The sequence below is a fragment of the Heterocephalus glaber genome, unplaced genomic scaffold, assembly GCF_053883595.1.
Source record: "Heterocephalus glaber isolate CG9 unplaced genomic scaffold, H.glaber_assembly_v1.0 deba00001523, whole genome shotgun sequence".
In the NCBI taxonomy this organism is placed as follows: Eukaryota; Metazoa; Chordata; class Mammalia; order Rodentia; family Bathyergidae; genus Heterocephalus; species Heterocephalus glaber.
This window is the reverse complement of record NW_028258327.1, coordinates 27,476,206-27,497,746: the sequence shown is the minus strand read 5'-3', so window position 1 is coordinate 27,497,746 and position 21,541 is coordinate 27,476,206. Positions and strand designations below refer to the sequence as shown.

The 21,541-nt window shown below is 35.7% G+C and overlaps 1 protein-coding gene across 1 annotated transcript; it reads left to right on the top strand.

The window, feature by feature from the left end:
• The first annotated feature begins 1,571 nt into the window (after positions 1–1,571).
• Positions 1,572–15,153, top strand: LOC147825012 (cysteine-rich secretory protein 2-like). The gene is given in 9 exon segments (XM_087188134.1): positions 1,572–1,674; positions 2,879–2,971; positions 5,800–5,877; positions 8,087–8,203; positions 8,921–9,012; positions 11,230–11,374; positions 11,784–11,878; positions 13,556–13,647; positions 14,532–15,153. Coding segments are annotated over 7 exon segments (738 nt in total). The 5' UTR covers positions 1,572–1,674; positions 2,879–2,971; positions 5,800–5,808; the 3' UTR covers positions 14,660–15,153.
• Positions 15,154–21,541: the final 6,388 nt, after the last annotated feature.

The following is a 21,541-nucleotide window of genomic DNA, read 5'->3' as shown; positions in this document are numbered from 1 at the left end:
TTTCTATATCCTTTTAAATTCTATAAAATCTGTGGTAATGTCTCCTAGATCTTAATATTGTAATTTAAAAAATGTATAACTGATATTGTGTAACAGGAAGAAAGGTCTAAAGGAGCAGGGGAATTGGGAGGGGTAGGAGAAAGGAAAAAAGGGAAAAGAAAAAATATGAGAAAAGAAAAAAAATGAAAACAAAGTCTTTGCAGATAGGGAAGGGTGAAGGGGGTGAAGGGAGGGCAAGGGAAGGGGAAAAAAATAAGAACCAAGAAACTCATGTAATGGTACAAGATCCCAATGATGAATGTAACTGTACTTTATACCTAAAATGTACCAATAAAGTTAATGGGGAAAAAAAAAAAAAAAGAAAAAGGAAGGGATGATTTCAGAAATATTTAGGAAGGCGAACTGTTAGGAATACACTTTGCTCATAGCTGTAACAGTTAAGAAATTTAGGATGAGCCAGGCATGGTATTGCACACCCATAATACCAGCACTCTACAAGGCTGAGACTGGAGGATTCCAAGTTTGAACTCAGCTTGGGCAACTTAGAGATTTATGGATAGACTGTCTCCAAGGTGGGGACAGTTGGGCTGGGATTGTAGTTCAGTGCAAAGACCCTGGGTTCAATCCCCTGTAATAGGGGGAAAATTCTAGGATGACTTCTAAATTCTAAGACATTTTTAGTCGAGGGTAAACGAATGGAAATAAGCAGGAATGGACAGCTAAAATAATGTCTGTGCATTGGCAACTTGGAAATTCTTTATTACATTGCCAGAAAATAATGTCAGCACCAGTCTGCTACGATTTCCAGTTGTGCCTCAGCCAGTTTCCAGGGCAAGAATGAGAGAGGCCAAGCCTCCTTTTGCTTGGGTGACAGCAATCAACAACGGATTTTGATCCTTTCCTTGACATGTTGTGGCCCAAGCCTTCCTCTATGTAATAAGCTAATTCATTCTTTTTCATCTTTAAAGTACTAAGCAGAGGGAAAAGCTTCCACAACACCACTCATTAGGCCTCTGGAGAAAGACGACGTCACACCCCTTCAGCCCATGCTGAGGATATCTGCTAAACTCGAAGCTGGCAGCCATGCTTCAGGAGTTCCAGGTATTGTTCTTGTTACTCTTCCTGAATTTTCTGGCCACAAAACTGTTGGCAAGAGAAAAAGGAAGTCAACATAAACATGAAATATTTAGGAGTAAATCTACCAACTCCAACTCTTTGCGTCGCTGGCACCGCACTGGCATTGCTCTGCAAACCTGTCCATTTATGAACTTTTCCAGTTTGCTTTAAATTCTACAGTGCAAGAATTCGGGCATTCTTGTTTAAAACAGAGCTCTTCCTTTTTCATTGACCCACTGGATATTCAGTCTCTTAGTATTATCTCCCTTCTCCCAGGACAGCTCAGAGAAGCTAAAAGATATTTACTTTCCCCACCAAATGGAGGCAGTGAGAAAAGCAGAACTTAGCTTTGCACCAAGAAAACGTGTTGGAATTTTTTCAGTGCTATCCTGGAACTGCGTGGGCAACCCAGGAGGTAAATCCGCCCAGCTGAGCATTAGTGCTTAAATCACAAAGCCTGTGACGTCGCCCCCGCGTGGTGGCAGGAGAGGTTAACAGTCACCAAGGAAGGGCGAACCAGCTGCCCTGCAGCCGAAAGATCTGTGCTGTGGAACTAGGGTAAATATTCCAGCAAGCTGGAGACTGGAAATGACCAGGATCTGGGAGCTAGGAAGAAGTCAAGAGAGAGAAAGACCGGTGGGATGAGGGTCTACAAAAGATTTAGTTCGAGTTGATAGTTTAGTTTTGTTGCTTAGTACCCATCTACCAAAGACTTAAAACGAGCTTCTCTGTGTTGAGCCTATTGAATGCTTTGGTTAGTTTAAGAGATGAGTCATTCTGTTCACAGGAGTGTCACTGACTCATAACAGAAGCCCTAAGTCATTTCTAAAGCTGGTCTTTCCAGGGGTCAAATTCAGAACTTTAGTTTCTTATTTATGTTGTGAATGCACAGCTGTAGAAACAATGTAACATTAAAATTGAGGTCATTTGGACTTCCTGTCATTTACTGGTTTCAGTGATGAAAAAAGCATGAAGAGATTAACATGTGACTCCCAAGTCCCTGTGGGCAATGCTCTGTAGATAGGAGTCTATTTACAGAAATTGCATTTTGAAGAAATGTACAGATCAAAGTCCAAGACAGTCAAGAATCTTGAAAATATGCAGGGATTTTCCAGGGAAGTTAGCCAACCATAGTTACTGACCATTAAGACGTCCACTTTTTGTTAGTGTTTGAAGGAAATACCAGGGCATTGAGACAGTGATTGATAGGTCTCCCACCACCTCAGCAGCTATTATGTATAGTAGCTGCCCACTTCCTATGGTGCCTTGCCCCCTCCCCTGTGTGACATCATGCCAAGACGGTTGCTCCCACCAAAGAATAAACCCTTCTTCCCAGTATGCCCCTGTTCCCACCTAGAAAGTAACCTAACACTCGCTCACCTCCTACCACCTAGTGACATCATGGGCTCCTCCATTCCCTAGTCACTACCTCACTCAACCCCACCTCTGCCCCTGCAAACCCAGCCCCAGTCTCTATAAAAGACTCTCCCTGCCCCGGCCATACTGCTTTTGTCTCTCCTTTGTTCAGAGACAGCCCGGCAGATCTATTCCCCTAATAAAGGTTTGTTGTGGCCTGGCCTGGTCTTGGTCTTTGGCCCTTTTACCTGACAGTGATCTTAGAGTATTATAGTCTAAGTGAGCAGATCAAATAAATATAGTAAAATATTAGAGAATAATTCTAAACATCGAGTAAGAGATTATAGGTATTATTTATAAGGACATTCTTCACATCTTTATTTCAAGTGTTGTATCTCTGTTCTAGGATTATGAAATCATCCACCATGCTCCTCCTGTGAAAACTGTGCCATCCTGGTCTTAAAACACCTGCAAGAAAGGACACTGTGATTTTTCCTGAGTAAGTAACAAGGGAAAAAATGGTAGCCAACTTTTCAAATATGTTTGAATGTGGATTAAGGGAATAAAATGTAAATTTAAGGCATAGAAAAAATATTTTCTTGAATATACTTTCACAAACAGTGCCATTGTTTTCATTGATTCAACAAATATTATAGGTTGGATGCCCAAGGGTATTGGAGAGGAGAGTGGATATTGAGCCCAGTACATGGTCCTGTGCCTAGCAGACTGTGGACTTATGGGTAATTTAATGCAAACATACTGAGTGCTTGGGCCATTCCAAATCTTCAGGTTCATGTGTATGCCCTTCAGTTAGCTGACGAGAACACAGCAAGTTGATGTTAGATCATTTCCTTAAAGTTAGCCAGAAGATCTTTGATAGAACCAAGCCTCAACACTTGAATTTCCGATTACATTATTCTCCTTTTCTTCCAATGTTACTTGGAAAGAATAGCAAAGTCTCTTAACATTTCTGAAATAAGCAGCTCAATCAAGTAGTGTATTTTTATGGAAAATTTTGAGCTCAGCAAAATTCCAGGTATTGCAAAGGATGATAATAAAAATACTAATAACTTCCATTTATTAAATATCATATGTATTGTGTTATATAAATGTTATATTAGTTGCTTTACATTTATTATGCCTTTCAGTTTTCAAGTCAAAACTATTATGTGATAATTCAAATTTTACATAAAACTAAAGCTCAGGGAGAATTTCCCAAACTGGATGGTTTCCAAAGATTGTACTCTTACTCAATAATCTATATAGCATTTGGTAGGTAGAAAGTAAAACTCACAGAAAGCTAAGCCATGAGCATTCAGCTTTAGGAAACATCCTGGTTATCTTCTTAACAATTAACCAATCTTGGGTGGTCAGTATGGAAACATTAAACCAAAAGGCAGTCTCCAGATCTTAATGTAAATGAGAAGAGGAGAGGGTTGGCTAGGGAGGAACGACCTACCTGCTTTACTTACTCATGTTAAGTACTAATGTGAGAACAAAATAATAGTAAAACAATATCAGACAACTGGCCATAAAATTTGAGGCTATTAGTATGAAAAATACTATTTCAGAACAGTGTTTTACATGCACAACTAGAATTTGACAAAACAGAATTAGGTATAGTATTGTATATACTTTGTGCTAATCTTCATCTCTCCACCTTCCCTGTTTCTACAAACAAAGCAGATATTTCATTCTAGTCCAAGGAGCAACAATAAGTGAATCCTGTTCTAAGATGAATATTTTATTATGTCAATTATTTTTATGTTGCCAAGAGTAAAATGGTAATTTAATAACTTTACCCATGATTTTCAAAATTTTGATAATTTAAGAATGATCTCAACTTTTTAAAGTTTGGAAAGTAAATATGGCACTATTACAAAAAATATAGTGTCAGTTTGATATTTAAATGACATGTTTAGACAATTCACTATAAAAATAAATAATATAATTAATTCTCATGCTTGTGATTTTTGAAATAATTACTATAGAACTACTTTTATAGAAAAGTGAAAAATATGGCTACATGTATGCTATATGTGCTCACATTAATCATTTTTGTTACTATTAACATAATTATTTTTATTAATATAAGAATTACTAAAATGATAGAGGGTCTCTATTGTGCCATAACAATGATTTACTTTTTCCCAATTGAAACTATGTGCATTGGTTTTGAAGAATAACTAATGAAGTCTAATTTCTGACATTACCATTGACTTAGGTTAACCATTATAAACCTTAATTTCTTCATCTGCAAAATATAGACACAGTCACTAAGGTATGTGAGTGAAATTATATGGCATATTTTACCTAAATCCCCGGCCCTGTACCAAAATTATTAATAAGTTCTCATTCCTCTTTTGTTGATGGACACACTATTGAAAATAAGGAGAACACATGCAACAAATATCAATAAACTACTACTTACAAATCAGTGAAACCTGAGAAGTATTGAAATTTTCTTTTCCTCTAAGAATCTAATGGTGGCATACTCACACACAGGAGACAAATCCAGGGACCTTCTCTTAAGTTGTAAAGTAAATCCTTCATTTTACTAATGAAAGAAAGATGAGTGCTTCCTAATTAAGCAGTCTTATGGCTTCATCTGTAGGACCTAGGAATTTTGACACACTGAAGAAGAACAAGGACAATATGTTGCTAAGACAATGAAAGTACTGAACTACCTTTGTTCTAGATCATGGATTGAGCAAACAGGCTAGATTTTCAACTCAATTTTATTGGTATTCTTCTATACAAGAAAATTGGACAGTATACACAAATACAAGGAAATAATAAACACAATTTATATTCATTACATTAGAGAATTAACTACTGATATGTTGTGTGTACATTAGTGTCTGATCACAACCTTGAAATTTTAATTCAAGTCCAAAGTAAATAAAAGGATAGTTTTACTTTGTATAGAGAATAGCAAACCAAAAGATAGTGCACACTGAAAATAAACTTTCCCAAAAAAACAGAGATGAATAATGAATGTGATTACTAAAATTAACTGTAAAGGAAACTTTTTTTCTTTTCAATAAAAAAGGGCAACAGAACTGAGTAATAAGAAGCTAGGATATTTCTTTACAGCTATCCCTGTCTTTACAGATATACCTGAATGGCACCAGTCAAATTCTCTAGTTAATTGTTATAGAGGCAAAGATTCTACTGGAACCATATGGCAATTCCTCTCTACTTCACTGTTAATGAATATATGAGTCATAGCTCCTTTGGGATAACTTAGATCATTACATTTGTTTTCCCTCTTTTAGTCTCATATATTATTTATTTTAGTGAAGGCTTTGTTTTCTTATGACTTAGTTTCCAACAATGGCTTTACTCCCGCTGGTGGTGTTTCTCATTATTATGCTGCTTCCATCTTTACCCACTGAAGGAAAGGTAAGGTTAAAATGGAAAATCTTTTTGGAGCTATTGAACAGCTGTGTGGGATGGCAAGCTACTTTGAGAGCAGAAGAAATAATAAGCTTTCATACATCATGTCCTTATGTTTGTAACACAGAGCACTTAACAGTGTTCTCAGTTGTGAAGACGAGAAATTGAGGTAGTGCTGTCCAGCATGGTAACCTTCAGTCCTGTGTTTCTGTAGAACACTTGATAAGACAAAGTGTACTATAAGTGCAAGATACTCACTAGACATCAGAGGTTTAAAACAGAACAAAAAGTCACATTAATCATTTTTATGTTGACTAAATGATGAAATATGGTATTTTGGATATGTCATTAAATAATATATTAGATTCATAAGGCCATTGTAACAAATTATCCTAAACTTAATGGAGAAAAATAGAAATTTATTCTTTCACAGTTAAGGAATCAAAAAGTTTGAAATGAAGGCATCTGCAGAGTTATGCTCCTTCTGGAGGAGTTAGGAACACTTTCTCTGGCTCCTGGCGACTTCTGCCAAATCATGGCATCCCTTAACTTGTGGCTGCATCATTCCAGTCACCGTCTCCATGTTCAAATGATCTTCTTCTCCATGCATCTCTTACAAAGTCATTTGTCATCAGATTGAGTCCTCACTTGGATAACTCAAAATGATTGCATCCCAAGATCCTTAAAAACATTACATCTGCAAAAATGTATCTTTTTCTCAAATAAGATCATATTCATGATTCTGGGGTTTGGAACATGTCCTAATGGGGGGGTGGCTATCATTTACCTCATTATAATAAAATATATTTACTATCATCTGTTTTCTTTTACTTTTTTAATATGACCACCTACATTAAAATTGCATATCATCCTTGAGTTACAATTTGAATGGACAGCATGATCTATGAGTAAAAAGCTAATAATAGTTCTCTCGTCCCAAGATCTTTTCTGATTTCCTTATTCTCTTTCATTTCCATGTGACTTTTATAGAAAATTAACAATATGCATAATCTTAAATTAGTACAGTTTCTTAAATATCATGCATTTAATTTCTTTGTAGTAACTGTGCAAGAATTAGATCTGTTTTTAAATTTAAAAGTAAACCTAACTGTAAAGCATGTTTTTTACAGTCACAGAATTAGTAATTGAAGGCTTCATTAGTAATTAAAGTCTTGAATTCGGATCCCCTATTTCTAATGTGCTTCTCTGATTTAATGGTCCCAGAAACAAGATCTATCATGCTCTTCAGAAATCACTGAGGTCCCTGGTCTTAAAAATATAAAAGAAAGAGGGACTACACATGACTACGGTTTTTGGAGAATCTGAAAAGAGCTCAGTATGAGGGGAAGAGCAGATAACTTATCCCAAAGTAACAGAGAAAATCTGGTGATTTTGTCAGTTGAGACCCATCCTCAAAATCTTGTCCATACCCTGGAATAGCATACTCCTGTGTAAATTTAAAACCATATACCAACAATTCGTATATACTATTTTACCATCAGGCTGATGTCCACATCTACACAACCACAAAGATAACTTGAAAATATTAACACCTGAATACCTGATCAATTACAGAATCAAACCATCAATAGTCCATTCATTAGATGAAATGTATCCTTCCAGATGACCTTGAAGATTTTTTTAATACTGAAAGGCTGTCATTTGAACAATCCTGAAAAATACCAACCTTAATAATTAAAATGGTTTTGCTCAAGACATACACTCTGACTGGCCTTAAACATCCTTTCTCCAAGTGCAGGCACTATGGCCAAAGCTCCCCATAAATAAATCACTGAGCTCTCCTCACCTCATCTTGCTGCAGCCTGATCATGTGAATGAATATGTCTTAAATTTCCGCTTATGAATCTTTTGGTCACAAAATATTGCCACTGATTTGTTTGTAAGAAATCATGTTGAATGTTCCCTTGAAGCTAGAAATTGGCCTTGGGGCCACAGAGGAGTTTTCAAGTTGTCCTTCCATGAATTACCACCCATTTCCAAAGCTTCAGTGCACCACTGTCCTCCTTAAAAGTCACACCTCTGGTTCAAATTCAATAGTAATGCTTAACAAGTAATATTTGCTTCAAATATCTAATATCACATAATAACCTAATGTTATGCACTTTTAAAGTGATCTTTGTTCCCTTGAACTTATTCAATATTATATGCAATTTTCAAAAATCTTGAAAAATGATTCTAATGTTATTTTCCTTAGGATCCACTTTTTACTGCTTTGTTAACCAAACAGTCACCAGTGCAAAGTGAGATTGTAAATAAACACAATGAACTAAGGAAATCTGTCACTCCCCCTGCCAGCAACATGCTAAAAATGGTAAGAGGCAATAATATAAGGACCAAGGAGCTGGCACTAGCATCGTTTTAGAACTGTCATCTCTTTTGTGGAATACAATGTTTGGTCTGAATTTTTTCATTTTATTTGAAAATATACATAGAGAAGATTGTATTTCATTATTATCAAAATTGTTAAATAATTTATTGAAGTTACAAGTTTATTAGGTTTCGAAAGCAAAATTAAAGTCAAATCTATCTTAGAGCATCTAATGTGAAGCCATTACACTTTTCTAGTCTTAAATCAATACATTCTTTATCTTCATAATCACTGTCATTATTAATGTAAATGAAAGCCCCTTCCTTGGCACAACCTTAAAAGCCACTTATCTCCTTTAGGAAAGCAGTAGGCTTTAAATGGCACTGATAATAACTCCAGCCAGCTTACTACTATTAAAATATAATTAGAACTTTTCATGTGTTTAGCAATATTTTAAAAAGTACCAATATTAAAAACCCTAGTTCTGCATGCATAAATAGATACTACTACCTTAGATATTTCACCCCTTAGACACATTACCTCTGGACTTTGCTTTGTGTGCAAAATGGCTTTAGTGAAGCTAAATACACACCAAAAAGTACATTTTAATAAGAATGATAATTCGATAATACTTCTATAGAAGTTTCAAGCACTGATAATCAGATTATATGCTTCATTGTGAATGAATTATTAAGTATATTTTTTTCTTATAACATTTAGGAATGGAGCAGAGAAGCAAGAGCAAATGCACAGAAGTGGGCAAATAAGTGTACTTTAGAGCACAGTAATCCAGAGGACCGAAAAAACAGTATGTAAATTAGCAAATATTTGTTGAACAGATGAGCAAACTATAACAAGTCTTTGTAGGATATTGCATTAAGAAGACTTCCTGAATGTTGCTTATTCTTTATTCTGCTATCTTTTTAAAGTCAAATATTCTGTATGTATATTGAGAGATGATTATAATAGGAACAATTTTGTTTGTTTATTTACATTATGCAAATAACTTCTCACACAGTATCATTCATTTTTTTTTGATACCAGGTCTTGCTATGTGGTTCAGACTGGCTTTGAACTCACTATGTAGCCAAGGGTGGCCTCCAGCCCATGGTGATCCCCCCGCCTCAGCCTCTTTAGTGTTTGGATTACAGATGTGTACCACCATGCCCACCTGTTTAGCTTATTTTGTAATTTTAAAGATTCCAAAACCCAAATTTGAGAGGGAAATGACTTACGCAAAACAGACTGTAACACACTGAAGTAGTATATACTAGGAATTAACCAAGCTTTCTGATTTTTAACCCATTGACCTTTCTGTGATATGGTAACTGGCACAGCAGAAAGAAACTTTAAGAGCTAGACTTTTTACTTTACAGACAAGTGGCTTCTCCAAACTTCCTCGGGCCTAGAACAGAAACTGCCATTACCTCTCCTCCTCCGGATGATGCACAGATTCTGCAGACAGGACACCAGGAGATCAAAGTGCATTTTCACTTCCACAGGGAAGAGGAGGAGACAGCCACTGCAGGTCCAAGAAGCGGGGGGAGGAAGCCTGGGAATGTCTGTTGTCTCAGTGGATTCCCACCTGACAGTTCCTTGCTAGAAAAGGCCCTCACATACCAATACAACACACAGAGAAATGGGGACTGGGCGATGAGACCTCTTCATGTCTGCAGAGCCAGCTTTGAATAAATCCTTTTTCTTTTTTACCAAAATAAAGGATCTGTTTTGATTTGGTCAGTGGCGAGCAAATGAACTTGAGTATGTGGACTTATGTAAGTGGCTGGTAACAATATCATGCAGCTGATTGGTGTAATAAAACCTATTTTTTGTATTCATAAAATATATATTAAATTAATTTTGCTAATTTAATTGTTCCTGACTTTTATTCCTGAATTTTGTTCTAAAACTAACCTTTAAAGTCATATTAATATCATATTCAAAACTCACATAAATTAATATTTTGGATGCTTATCTTTAAGTTCTTTATGTCAAGCAATCAAGTGTTGTATGCACTCAGTGTTTATGATGTATAGAATCCTATAATTGTCTCAAAAAAGACACATCACAGATTATAAAACTATGAGAAAAATTGTATACATGAATTTTTTAATAAAATATTTACTTACATTAACAAGAGTGAGACATACAGGTAAGTCCCATGTAAAACCAGTTAATTGTTCGCCTGCTATTTCCATTGAATTGTTATTATTTGTATTGTTGATGCTTTAATAATAGTGAAATTATTCAGAGAGATTACCACTGAGAGTCTGGAAGATCTAAGTCCCCGTTAGTCTTTATTTGCTGTGAACGGAAATATCCAAGAACATTTTATACTCTTTCTAGGCAGCTTGGAGACATTACATGTTAAGCTTCTAAAATGTAAATTTTAAATAAAGGTTTGCAAAGCTAGAGAAACGTTTCTGGGTTGCAAGGCACTTCAGGTCTAATTCTGAAGAGAATATGAGCCTGTGATATTCTGATTCATGGGTTAGGGAAGACTCATAAATTTTGAAAACTGTATTTCCTCCTGAAGTCAGTTGTCTCTTGATTGGTACTGTTAAAGACTGCCTGCAAAGGTTTTTTTTACAAATTTCTTATAAAATCATAAACATTTTTTAGAGTCCTTGTTTGTGAAAAATGTTTGGTGGGGTGGCAAGGGCAGGAGAGAAAGCATGCTGTCTTTAGCATGCCTGCAATACAAAGCTGACAGCCCTGGAGTACAGAATTTAGCAGTGAAATGATTGCATCTTTGACAATCAAGAGAGGGAAGGGTTTTTAAAGAATGGCATCTTCTTAACCTAGTAAAAAAATTGCATTTTGGACCAGCTGCATATGTGTTAGATAATTATGTCATCTAATGCACTTTACAGCTGATAAGAAAGTGAGGGGCCCTCCCCTCATATTAATCAACAGTTAACATCCACGGGTCCTGGGTTTCAGGGTCAGTATCTTTGATTTTTGTAGCCAATTTATCTTACCCTTCTTAGATTTATTGCTTTCATCATGAATGATCTGCTCCTTCCTAGGACCAAATGTGGTGAGAATCTCTATATGTCAAGTGGCCCTACTTCCTGGTCAAATGCAATCCAAAGCTGGTATGATGAGAGCTGAAATTTTATCTTTGGTGTAGGGCCAAAGAGTTACAGTGCAGTTGTTGGACATTATACACGGGTAAGGAGGATAGATACCTCTGCCACAAATCCTGTACTATAAAAAGTGTCTCTAAATGATGACTAACTTTAGTGTTCAGTTTGGGGGATCAGCCTGCGTATACATAAGATGGCCTCAACATTTGCTTCATGCTTTATCTGGATTTGTCACTTTTGTTCAGTCTAACAAATTCCAGGTAGAGAACCATACAATGATTATTTCTATACTATAAATGGAAAAATGCTGAATATACTTTAAAAACTTAGTATTTCAATCATTTGTGACTTTGATTAATAATTTATAAATTATATGGCTACAAAAACTACATGAGTAACATTTTCAGGGTTATATTTGTTATTTGTTTTCTATCTAAATATTTTTCCTCTTTTGTAATCTATTCTCATATGTTTACTCCCTTGTGGATTTGTAGCTTGTTTGGTATTCGTCTTATCTTGTTGGTTGTGGAATTGCCTACTGTCCCAATCAAGAGAGTCTAAAATATTACTATGTTTGCCAATACTGTCCTGCATAAGTATACACTTTTTTGAGTTTAATAGTTCCATTTGCAATTTAAAATTTCTCATATATTAAACAAATCAGAATAAAAAGCACACTTCAATAAAGGGAGCATACATTTTTGGAATTTTTTTTTTTAAATTGAGACACCTTTAATTTTTCAGAGGACAGACCAAATTCTCAATTTCAAATATAAAATCTGAAGTTTTCTTTCCTAGAAGGATTGCAAGTAGGGTTTGATGTATTGTGATTTCAGCCCTTTCTTCTCAAATATTTCTCATTAGCTTCTTTAAAATGCTCTTATTGTTACCATTATGAACAGTCCACTCTTTCAGGTCTCAAAGACTTTTCAGAAGTTTCTCAGCATTCTCAGTACCCTCTTCTGAGGACTTGTAGAAAAATGCTTGATCCTTTATTAAACAATATGTCTGAAGTTATCCATAAAACAAATCCTGTATTAAAGATATATTCACAGGCCAGACATGTAGCTCAATGGTGCTGCACCTGCCTGGTAAATGCAAGGTCTTGGGTTCAATTCCCAGTACTGGAAAAAAAAAAAAACGCATTCACAACATATTTATTAATTTTAATTTTTCTAATGTTTGAATGAGAGGATCCCCAAACTAAGCATCCTACACATGTGTTCAGAGACTCTAGATAACCTAGGTGGCAGGGGGCTACAGTTTAAGTTGGACCTCTGAAATTATCTTTCTGCAAATACCTACTAAGGTTTAGTAAAGTTGAAAGGTCTTAGAAGAATGCGTCCAAACTCAGGGGTTAGCCCAGGTGGAATGAATAATGAGAGGAAGCAGGGAAAAGACAACTTTCAGGACACTTTTATACCTATCTCATAATTTCTTCCAGGTACTCACATAAATACAGCGCTATTCTGTGGCTGAAGACTGAGAATCAGTTGCATTGCCTTGACTCCTTCCTTGCCCTATCTGGTATTGTTGAGATTTGGACCACTGGGCATTTTCACATTACTTAGGACAGGATGATGGCCTGTAAGATAATGACCTTCAGTGAGTTCATCAGTGTAAAGTCATTATACCCTGGATATTAGTGTTTATCAAGCTTTGCTTTTTTTAACTTACATTCTTATTTTGGTAAACATAAAAATCTCACACATGCCATCTCTAGAAACTCACAAAACATCCTGAAGCACATGCTGCTAAGAAACACATCTAATCAGAAACCACTGTCTCTATCAAGAAGAAAAAATAGATGCAGAAGCTTTATTTTGCATAATAAATAACATATGGTATTTGTCATCTTTAAAATATAAAATGTTAAGGTAATATTAAATATTCTTTTCCTTAGTGAAACTGCCTACCTATTCTCTCTTGGGAATATGTTTTGCCTTTATCTAGGTTCTTGGGGTCCACTGCCTTAGCAAATTAACCAAATATTTTCAGAGGTGAAGAGGATATTACCACACTGAAATATATTCTGAAAATTTGAGACATTATTTATCTCAATTTAATTGCTTAGGCTGTGGAATTATGGTCAGATGGATCATTTTGTGAATTTGCACTATTGTCTCATTTACACTTTCAGAATGATAATTTTTTGGTTTTGATGATACAGCTAAAGGCAGTCAATAATTATTTATGTATATTTGGTGACTGATACCTGAACCAAACAGCAAAGTGAAAAACACTTGATGTTGTGTGTTTCAAATTTCAGTGGTAATAATGTGAGTAAAAAGAACTCCCCTTACACTCAAGGAATACCTTGTGCCAGCTGCCCTGGTCACTGTGAAAATGGACTATGCAGTAAGTCTGAAGTGATTAACTTGCTGTTCAGAGTTGATATTTTCTTTTGTTTTTATGAATGAAGAAATCCCCTAATCAACTGAATAATATGTTCATGAAAAAGCCAAAACAAAATACTCAATAATGTGTCAAAAGAGAAGTTCAGGTTGGTTCCAGCTCCAAGTTGAGTAGCTGGAGCACTATTTCACAGAGGTTGTATACGAGAGGTACAAGAAGGCCATATCTAAGAATTGTCAGCCTTGTGGGTAGTATGATGAGTTTAGTTTGAAATTTCTTAAGTTTGGGGTTCTTAAGGGAACATCTAAGCAGAAACATCAGGAGAAAAATTGAATGCTGTCCTTGTTTTACATCTATGTCCACCCATAAAGATAATGTACACCAGAAAGGAACCACTGGAGTGTAAAGCCATGCTGTCTAATAATATAAGATACTGGAATTGCAACTAGGCACATGTGGCCTCCGAACACTTGAAAATAGGGCCAGTAAGATTAAAAAAGCAAAAATATTTAATTTAATTTAATTTAATATAAAAAGTTATATGTGGCTAGTAGTTTCCATATTGGACTCTGCAGATGTAGAGATGTGTTTGCATTCATTTTATTTTGTCTGCTGAGGGAGACTGTAGGTCGATTAGTGTTAGAAATATATCACTGATTTTAAATTTTTAGAAATGATAGGTTAGTCAATGTGAGCTGATACTAAGTGAGCTGATACTAAGACACCACGTATGTCTCTCAACACATAAAAAGCCTATCATAGTGTAAGTGACATGAACTTGTTTGTTCACTCCCACCTCCTCCCCTGTGTACTTGGAGTATACTTGGAGTGTTTTACTGCTTCTGTGGAAAATGACAATAAGGTAACCAAGTTTGTGTTTGTTTCAGCCAATAGTTGTGAGTATGAAGACTACCTTAGTAACTGTGCATCCTTGAAGATGACAGCTGGCTGTGAACATCAGTTGCTTGTGGAAAAGTGCAAAGCTACTTGCAGACGTGAAAACAAAATTCACTAAATCACCCCAAGTGCATTGTGCAGGACTAATGAAAAGGGGTTGCATCATTTGGTTGAGATATACCAGGGCAAAACTATAGACAAGTTAGTTACAAATTTGATCCCAAACAGCAATACTTCTTATTCTCCTGGATATTTGGAAAAACCTGCTCTGTACAACAATGTACAAAAGAAGCATTATTTATAATGACAACTCTGGGCTTTGATATAAATTTGATTCTTTAAATTTAATGATTTGAATCAAGCTGAGAAGTTTGAAGGCTGTGCAATCATAAGATTTAGGTCCCTAGAACTTTGGATCAAAATGGAGAATTACATGCCTCCTGAATCACCATGATAAAAAAGAAGATTGTAGCACTGCTGACATTCCTACTATGTGATATTTGACCTGTTTGAAGAAGAAATTCAAAGCTTGGCATCTTCATTTGTCTTATGGCTTTTCTTTTAAACAAAAGTAATCAGTTTTTGAATAAATAACTTATCTCAGCAAATACATAGATGTGATTCTTGTGCAGTATTTTTATAATATTCAAAACTAACCTCATAAAACTAACCCCAGGTAAATGATTAGACACAGCAAAATTTCCAAAATAGTTGCATGTAAAATTATATTTTAAAAAAAGAAGAAATCAATTCTGTTCTCACCTGCCTTTTCCTCTTTGATGTCTAAATGTCTTCCTCTTAGATACCATAATCCAGTATAATATCCAAGTATAGACTTCCATGAGATAAGCATGAATAACAAATATTTTAAAGAGAGTAATCATTTTTAAGCCAGTACATACATTTTTGTCTATACATGCTAAAAATAAGGGTAAAGTTGGCCCATTTATAGATGAGAAAATACAAACTAAAAATCTATGAGTGTGAAGGTTACTGAAAGTAACCAAAGTAGGTCTGAGTAGTTAGATGATGAACTAGCATGAGCTCACTGTCCCTCCGGGAGGAAGTAAATCACAGGAATCAGCTTTCACTATCAAAGAAATTAATATATAATTTGGAAGCCTCCAAAGACAAATTCCCCAGGCCAAAATTTCATCACAGAATTTTGTTAAATACTTAATAAAGAATCGATACCATTTTTACACAATCTCTTTCAGAAAATAGAAGAGACATACTTCTCCATTCATTCCTTGATATTACCATTATACTAATACTAAAACTAAGGGCATTTCAGGAGGAAAAGTATATGGATCAAAATATGTTCTATGCACGTACAAATATGCTATGTGTAACCCGCATTCTATATAACAAAGATGTACTAAGTAAACAATTAGTAGACTACAGGCTTTTAATTCTGATAATTTTATGTGCGTGTTATTCTGTCTTTTGTCATATAATATTGCAGGGAAAAACTCAGGCAATTTGATTTTTTTCCTTTATAGTAAATCTGCTTATTTCCAGATCATATTCTTTTTTTTTTATTAAATTCTTTTATTGGTACATTGTAGGTATACAACACAATTACATTTCTCATTGGGAATTGTACCTTTACGTAATACATCTTGGTTCTTATTTTTTCCCCATTGCTAGCCCTCCCTTCACCCCCTCCAACCTTCCCTATTTACAAAGACTTTATTTCCATTTTTTCCATTTCTCAGCATTTTTCCTTTCCCTTCTTTCCATTCCCCTGCCCCTCCCACTACCCCTACCCCTTTGGACTTTTTCTTCCTATTTTACATTATCAATTATTCATTCTAATCATTGGTACCTTTTAGGTATACAATATAATGACATTCATGATTTGGAAATCTGCGGCTTTACATAATCTCTCTTGGTTCTTATTTTTCACCCTTGCCCAGCCCTCCCTTCAACCCCTCCATTCCTCCCTATTTACAAAGATTTTGTTCCTATTTTTCCATTTTCTCCTATTAATCCCATTCCCTTCTATCATTTCCCCTAGCCCTCCAACTTCCTTCCCCTTTGCCCCTTTTCTTCCTATTTCACATTACCTATTATACATTTTAGTCCTTATTTACACTTTCAGTTTCTCACACCAGAGAAACTATTCTGTATTTATACATGTGTGTCCTATTTATTTCACTTAAGAGTATCGCCTCAATGTGCATCCACTTAGCTATAAACTTCTCTAATTTCTCATTTTTTATGGCTGAGTAGCACTCCATTTTATTAAAAAACCACATTTTCTTGATCCAGTCTCCAGTTGATGGGCATTTGGGCTGTTTCCAAGTTTTAGCTATCACAAATTGTGCTGCGATGAACATGGGTGCACATGTATCACTGTGGTATGATTCTTTTAATTCTTTGGGGAAGATCCCCAGCAGTGGAATAACGGGGTCAAATGAGACTTCCAGTCATAGTTCTTTGAGGTATCTCCATACTGATTTCCACAGTGGTTGCACCAGTCTACACTCCCACCAGCAGTGGAGCAGGGTTCCTCTTTCCCCATAGCCCTGCCAGCATTTGTTATTGGTTGATTTCGTGATAGCAGCCATTCTTTCTGGAATGAAGTGGAATCTCAGTGTTGTTTTCATTTGCATCTCTCGAATGATAAGTGATGTTGAACATTTTTTCATGTATTCATTTGCTATTTCTACTTCTTTGTCTGAGAAATGTCTGTTCATTTCAGATGCCCATTTTCAGATTGGGCCTTTAAATTTGGGAGGTCTGATCTTTTTAAATTCTTTATAGATTCAAGATAGTAGAGCTTTGTCTGAGGAAGAGCAGGTGAAGATATTTTCTCACATTGTGTGTTGTCACTTCACACTGCTGGTGGTTTCTCTTGTTGTGTAGAAGCCTTTTAATAAGAAGAGATCCCAATTTGATTGTTTGTGCTAGTTCATGGGCAACTGAGGTTTTGTTCATAAAATCTTTTCCTACACCGATGTCTTCAAGAGTTCTACCTAACCTCTGTTCCAACTGGTTCAGAATTTCTATTTTAATATTTAGATCTTTAATCCATTTAGATTTTACTTTAGTGTACAGCAAGAGATATAAGTCTAGTTTTAATCTTTGGCAAGTTGAAAGCCAATTTTTCCAGCACCATTTTTAAAGAGGCTATCTTTCCTCCAGTGAGGGTGTTTGGCTCCTTTATCGAAGATGAGATGGCTGAGTGTGTCTGGCGTTGTTTCTGCATCTTCTAATCTGTTCCACTGGTCCTCAGGTCTGTTTCTTTGCCAGTACCATGCTGTTTTTATCACAGTAGCTTTGTAGTAGAGTTGCAGGTTGGGGATTGTGATACCCCCTGCCATGTCTCTGTTACCTGGAATTGCTTTTGCTATTCTGGGTCTCTCCTTGTTCCAAATAAATTTTTGGATTGTTTTCTCAAGGTCCATGAAGTATGCTGTTGGGATCTCACTTGGAATTGCATTAAATCTATATAGCAGTTTTGAAAGTATGGCCATTTTCACTATATTAATCCTTCCTACCCAGGAGCAGGGGATGTCTGTCCATTTTCTGATCTTCAATCTCTATTTTCAGAGTGCCATAGTTTTCAGAGAAGAGGTCTTTGGTTTCTTTCATTAGGTTGATTCCTAGGTATTTCAGTTTTTTGGATGCTATTGGGAAAGGAATTATTTGCCCTATTTCTCTCTCAGTGAGTCTGTCATTTGTGTAGAGGAAAGCTATTGATTTTTGTATGTTGACCTTGTAACCAGCTACTTGGCTGAATTTGCTTATCAAGTCTAGCAGACTTTTGGTGGAGTTCTTGGGGTCTTCTATATAGAGTATCATGTCATCTGCAAATAATGACAATTTGACTTCTTCATTTCCTATCTTTATTCCTTTTCTTTCTTTCTCTTGTCTAATTGCCGTGGCTAATGTTTCCAGAACTATATTGAACAAGAGTGATGATAGTGGACATCCTTGTCTTGTTCCTGATTTTAGTGTTAAGGATTTCAGTTTTTGACCATTTAGTATAATATTGGCTGTTGGTTTTTCATAGATGGCTTTTATCAGATTGAGGTAGAGGCTGTGTATTCCAATTTATTTTTAGGGTTTTTATCATAAATGCTTGTTGAATTTTGTCAAATGCTTTTTCTGCATCTATTGATACGATCATATGGTTTTTGTCCCTGGCTCTACTGATATAGAATATTACATTTATTGATTTGCATATTTTGAACCATCCCTGCATCCCTGGGATGACTTCCACTTGCTTAGGGTGTATTGTCTTCTTGATGATCTTCTGCATTCTATTTTCCAGTATCTTAGTAAGGATTTTTGCATCTATGTTCATTAGTGGGATTGGCCTATAGTTCTCTTTTTCAGTTGGGTCTTTCTGTGCTTTGGGGATGAAGGTGATGCTTGTTTCCAGGAATGATTTTGGGAGTATTGCTTCCCTTTCAATTTCATTGAAGAGTTTAAACAGTAATAGCAGCAGTTCCTCTCTAAATGTCTTTCAGAATTCAGTGGTGAACCCATCAGGATCCGAGCTTTTCTTAGTTTGTAAGTTTTTAATTACGTTTTCAATTTTATTGATTGATATTGAGTTGTTTAAAATTTTTAGGTCTTCTTCATTCAACTTTGGTAATTCATATGTGTCTAGGAATCTGTCCATTTCTTCTGTGTTTTCTGTCTTATTGGCATACAGGTTCTCAAAGTAGGTATTGATGATCCTCTGGATTTCTGCTGGATCTGTTGTAATTTCACCCTTTTCATTCCTAATTGCATGGATTTGGGTCTTTCCTTTCCTTTTTCTGATAAGGTTAGCTAAGGGTTTGTCAATTTTTTTATTCTTTCAGAGAACCAACTCTCAGCTTCATTGATTTTTTGTATTGCTTTCTTAGTCTCCATTGCACTGATTTCTACCCTGACCTTTATAATTTCCTCCCTTGTATGAGCTTTGGATTTGTCCTGCTCTTCTCTTTATAGAAGCTTGAGATCCAGTACCAGGTTGTTTAATTGGGCTCGCTCTGTTTTCCTAATATGAGTATTCACTGCTATGAATTTCCCTCATAAGACTGCTTTCATTGTGTTCCATAGATTCTGATATGTTGTGTTGTCATTGTCATTTATTTGAAGGAACTGTATGATTTCTTCATTAATTTCCTCTGTGACCCATTGGTTATTCAGAAGTGTGTTGTTCAATTTCCATGTGTTTATGAAGTTTTTACAGCTTCTTTTGCTATGGATCTCCAATTGCATCGCACTATGGTCTGATAATATACAGGGGATAACTTCAATTCCTTTGCACTTACTTAAACATGTTTGATGAGTGAGTATGTGGCCTATTTTGGAAAATGACCCATGTGCTGCTGAAAAGAATATGTATTCTGATTTTGTGGGGTGGAACACTCTGTAAACATCTCTTAAGTTCATTCCTTCAGCAGTTAGAGTTCTATTATTTCGTTGCTTAATTTTTGTCTAGTTGATCTATGTCTTTGTGACAGTGGGATATTGAGGTCTCCCACTATTTTATTAGGGCTTATTTGATTTCTCATGTCCATTAATATTTGTTTTTTATCATTGGGCACACTAGTGTTAGGTGCATATATGTTTATGACTGTCATCTCTTCATCTTGGATTGTTCCATTTACAAGGATGTAGTGTCCTTCCTTTGTCTCTCTTAATCAGTGTTGGTTTGAAATCCACTTGATCTGCAGAGAGGATAGCTACACCTACTTTTGGGGGGGTTCCTTTCACATGAAGTAATGTTTTCTACCCTTTCACTTTCAGTCTATGATTTTCTTTTTGAATTAATTTTGTTTCTTATATGCAGCATATTGTTAGATCTTGCTTCTTGACCCATTCTGTCAGTCTATTTATTTTGACTGGTGAGTTGAGACTATTAACATTGATCATTGTAAGTTATACATATTGGCTTATCATTGTCATGACTTTCTCTTTTTGTTGGATTATCCCACTTTGTGTTTAATTTCTTGTCGTGCCCAATGGCTTCATTCTGCTGGGCTTCTGAGGTGGTGATCCTCATTGTCTTTTCCTAGGATATTGTCTAAGATTTTTTGGAGTGTTGGTTTGGTATTCATGAAGTTCCTAAGGTGCTCTTTGTCATGAAAGTATCTTATTTCTCCATCAATTTTGAAAGATAGTTTTGCAGGGTACATCAGTCTGGGTTGGAGGCTATTTTTCTTGAGGCTTGGAATATATCATTCCAAGCTCTTCTTGCCTTGAGGGTTTGCATTGAGAAGTCTGCTGTGATTTTGATGGACTTTTCTTTGTATGTGATTTGTTTCTTTTCTCTAACTGATTTTGGAATTTGGTTCTTCTGTTGGGATTCTGGAATCTTAACTATTATATACCTATGTGTAGATGTCTTTTTATCACAGCTAGTTGGAGTTCCATATGCCTCACTTATCTGTATGTCAAGTTCTTTTCCCCTGCTGGGGAAGTTTTCTGCCATCACTTCTGTGAACAGTTTTTTACGTCATATGCACTCTCTCTTGTTTCTTCACTGACTCTAATCAGTCTTATGTTATTCTTCTTTGCATCATCTGGCAGCTGTTGGATTGATTTCTCATAGTCTGTTACAATTTTAAAGAAAGTTTTCTCTCCCTGGTCACTAATTTCTATCTTATCTTGTATATCTGAAATTCTGTCCTCACAATGGCTCATTCTGCTGCATAAACTTTCAGTGGAGTTTCCAATCTCCTGGAAATCTGTTTACATCTGTTTTATGGATTCCATTTGTTTCCTATGTTTGGATTCTATCATGTTACTCAGCTCCTGTATATTTTTATCTGTGTCCTCTCTAGATTTATTAATGATTTCTTGCACTATGGGCACAATCTCTGCTGCAATCTGAGAAATTATTTCTGATTTTTTTTTCAGATCCTCTTTTGTTGCCAGTTCAGGGAGTCTAGGTGGTTGAGTATCAGATTTTTTCCATCTTGTTTCCCTTTGAGGTTGCTTTATGTGATCTGGACATCTTGATTTCAGGCTTGTTTAATGTTTCTTCTCATTT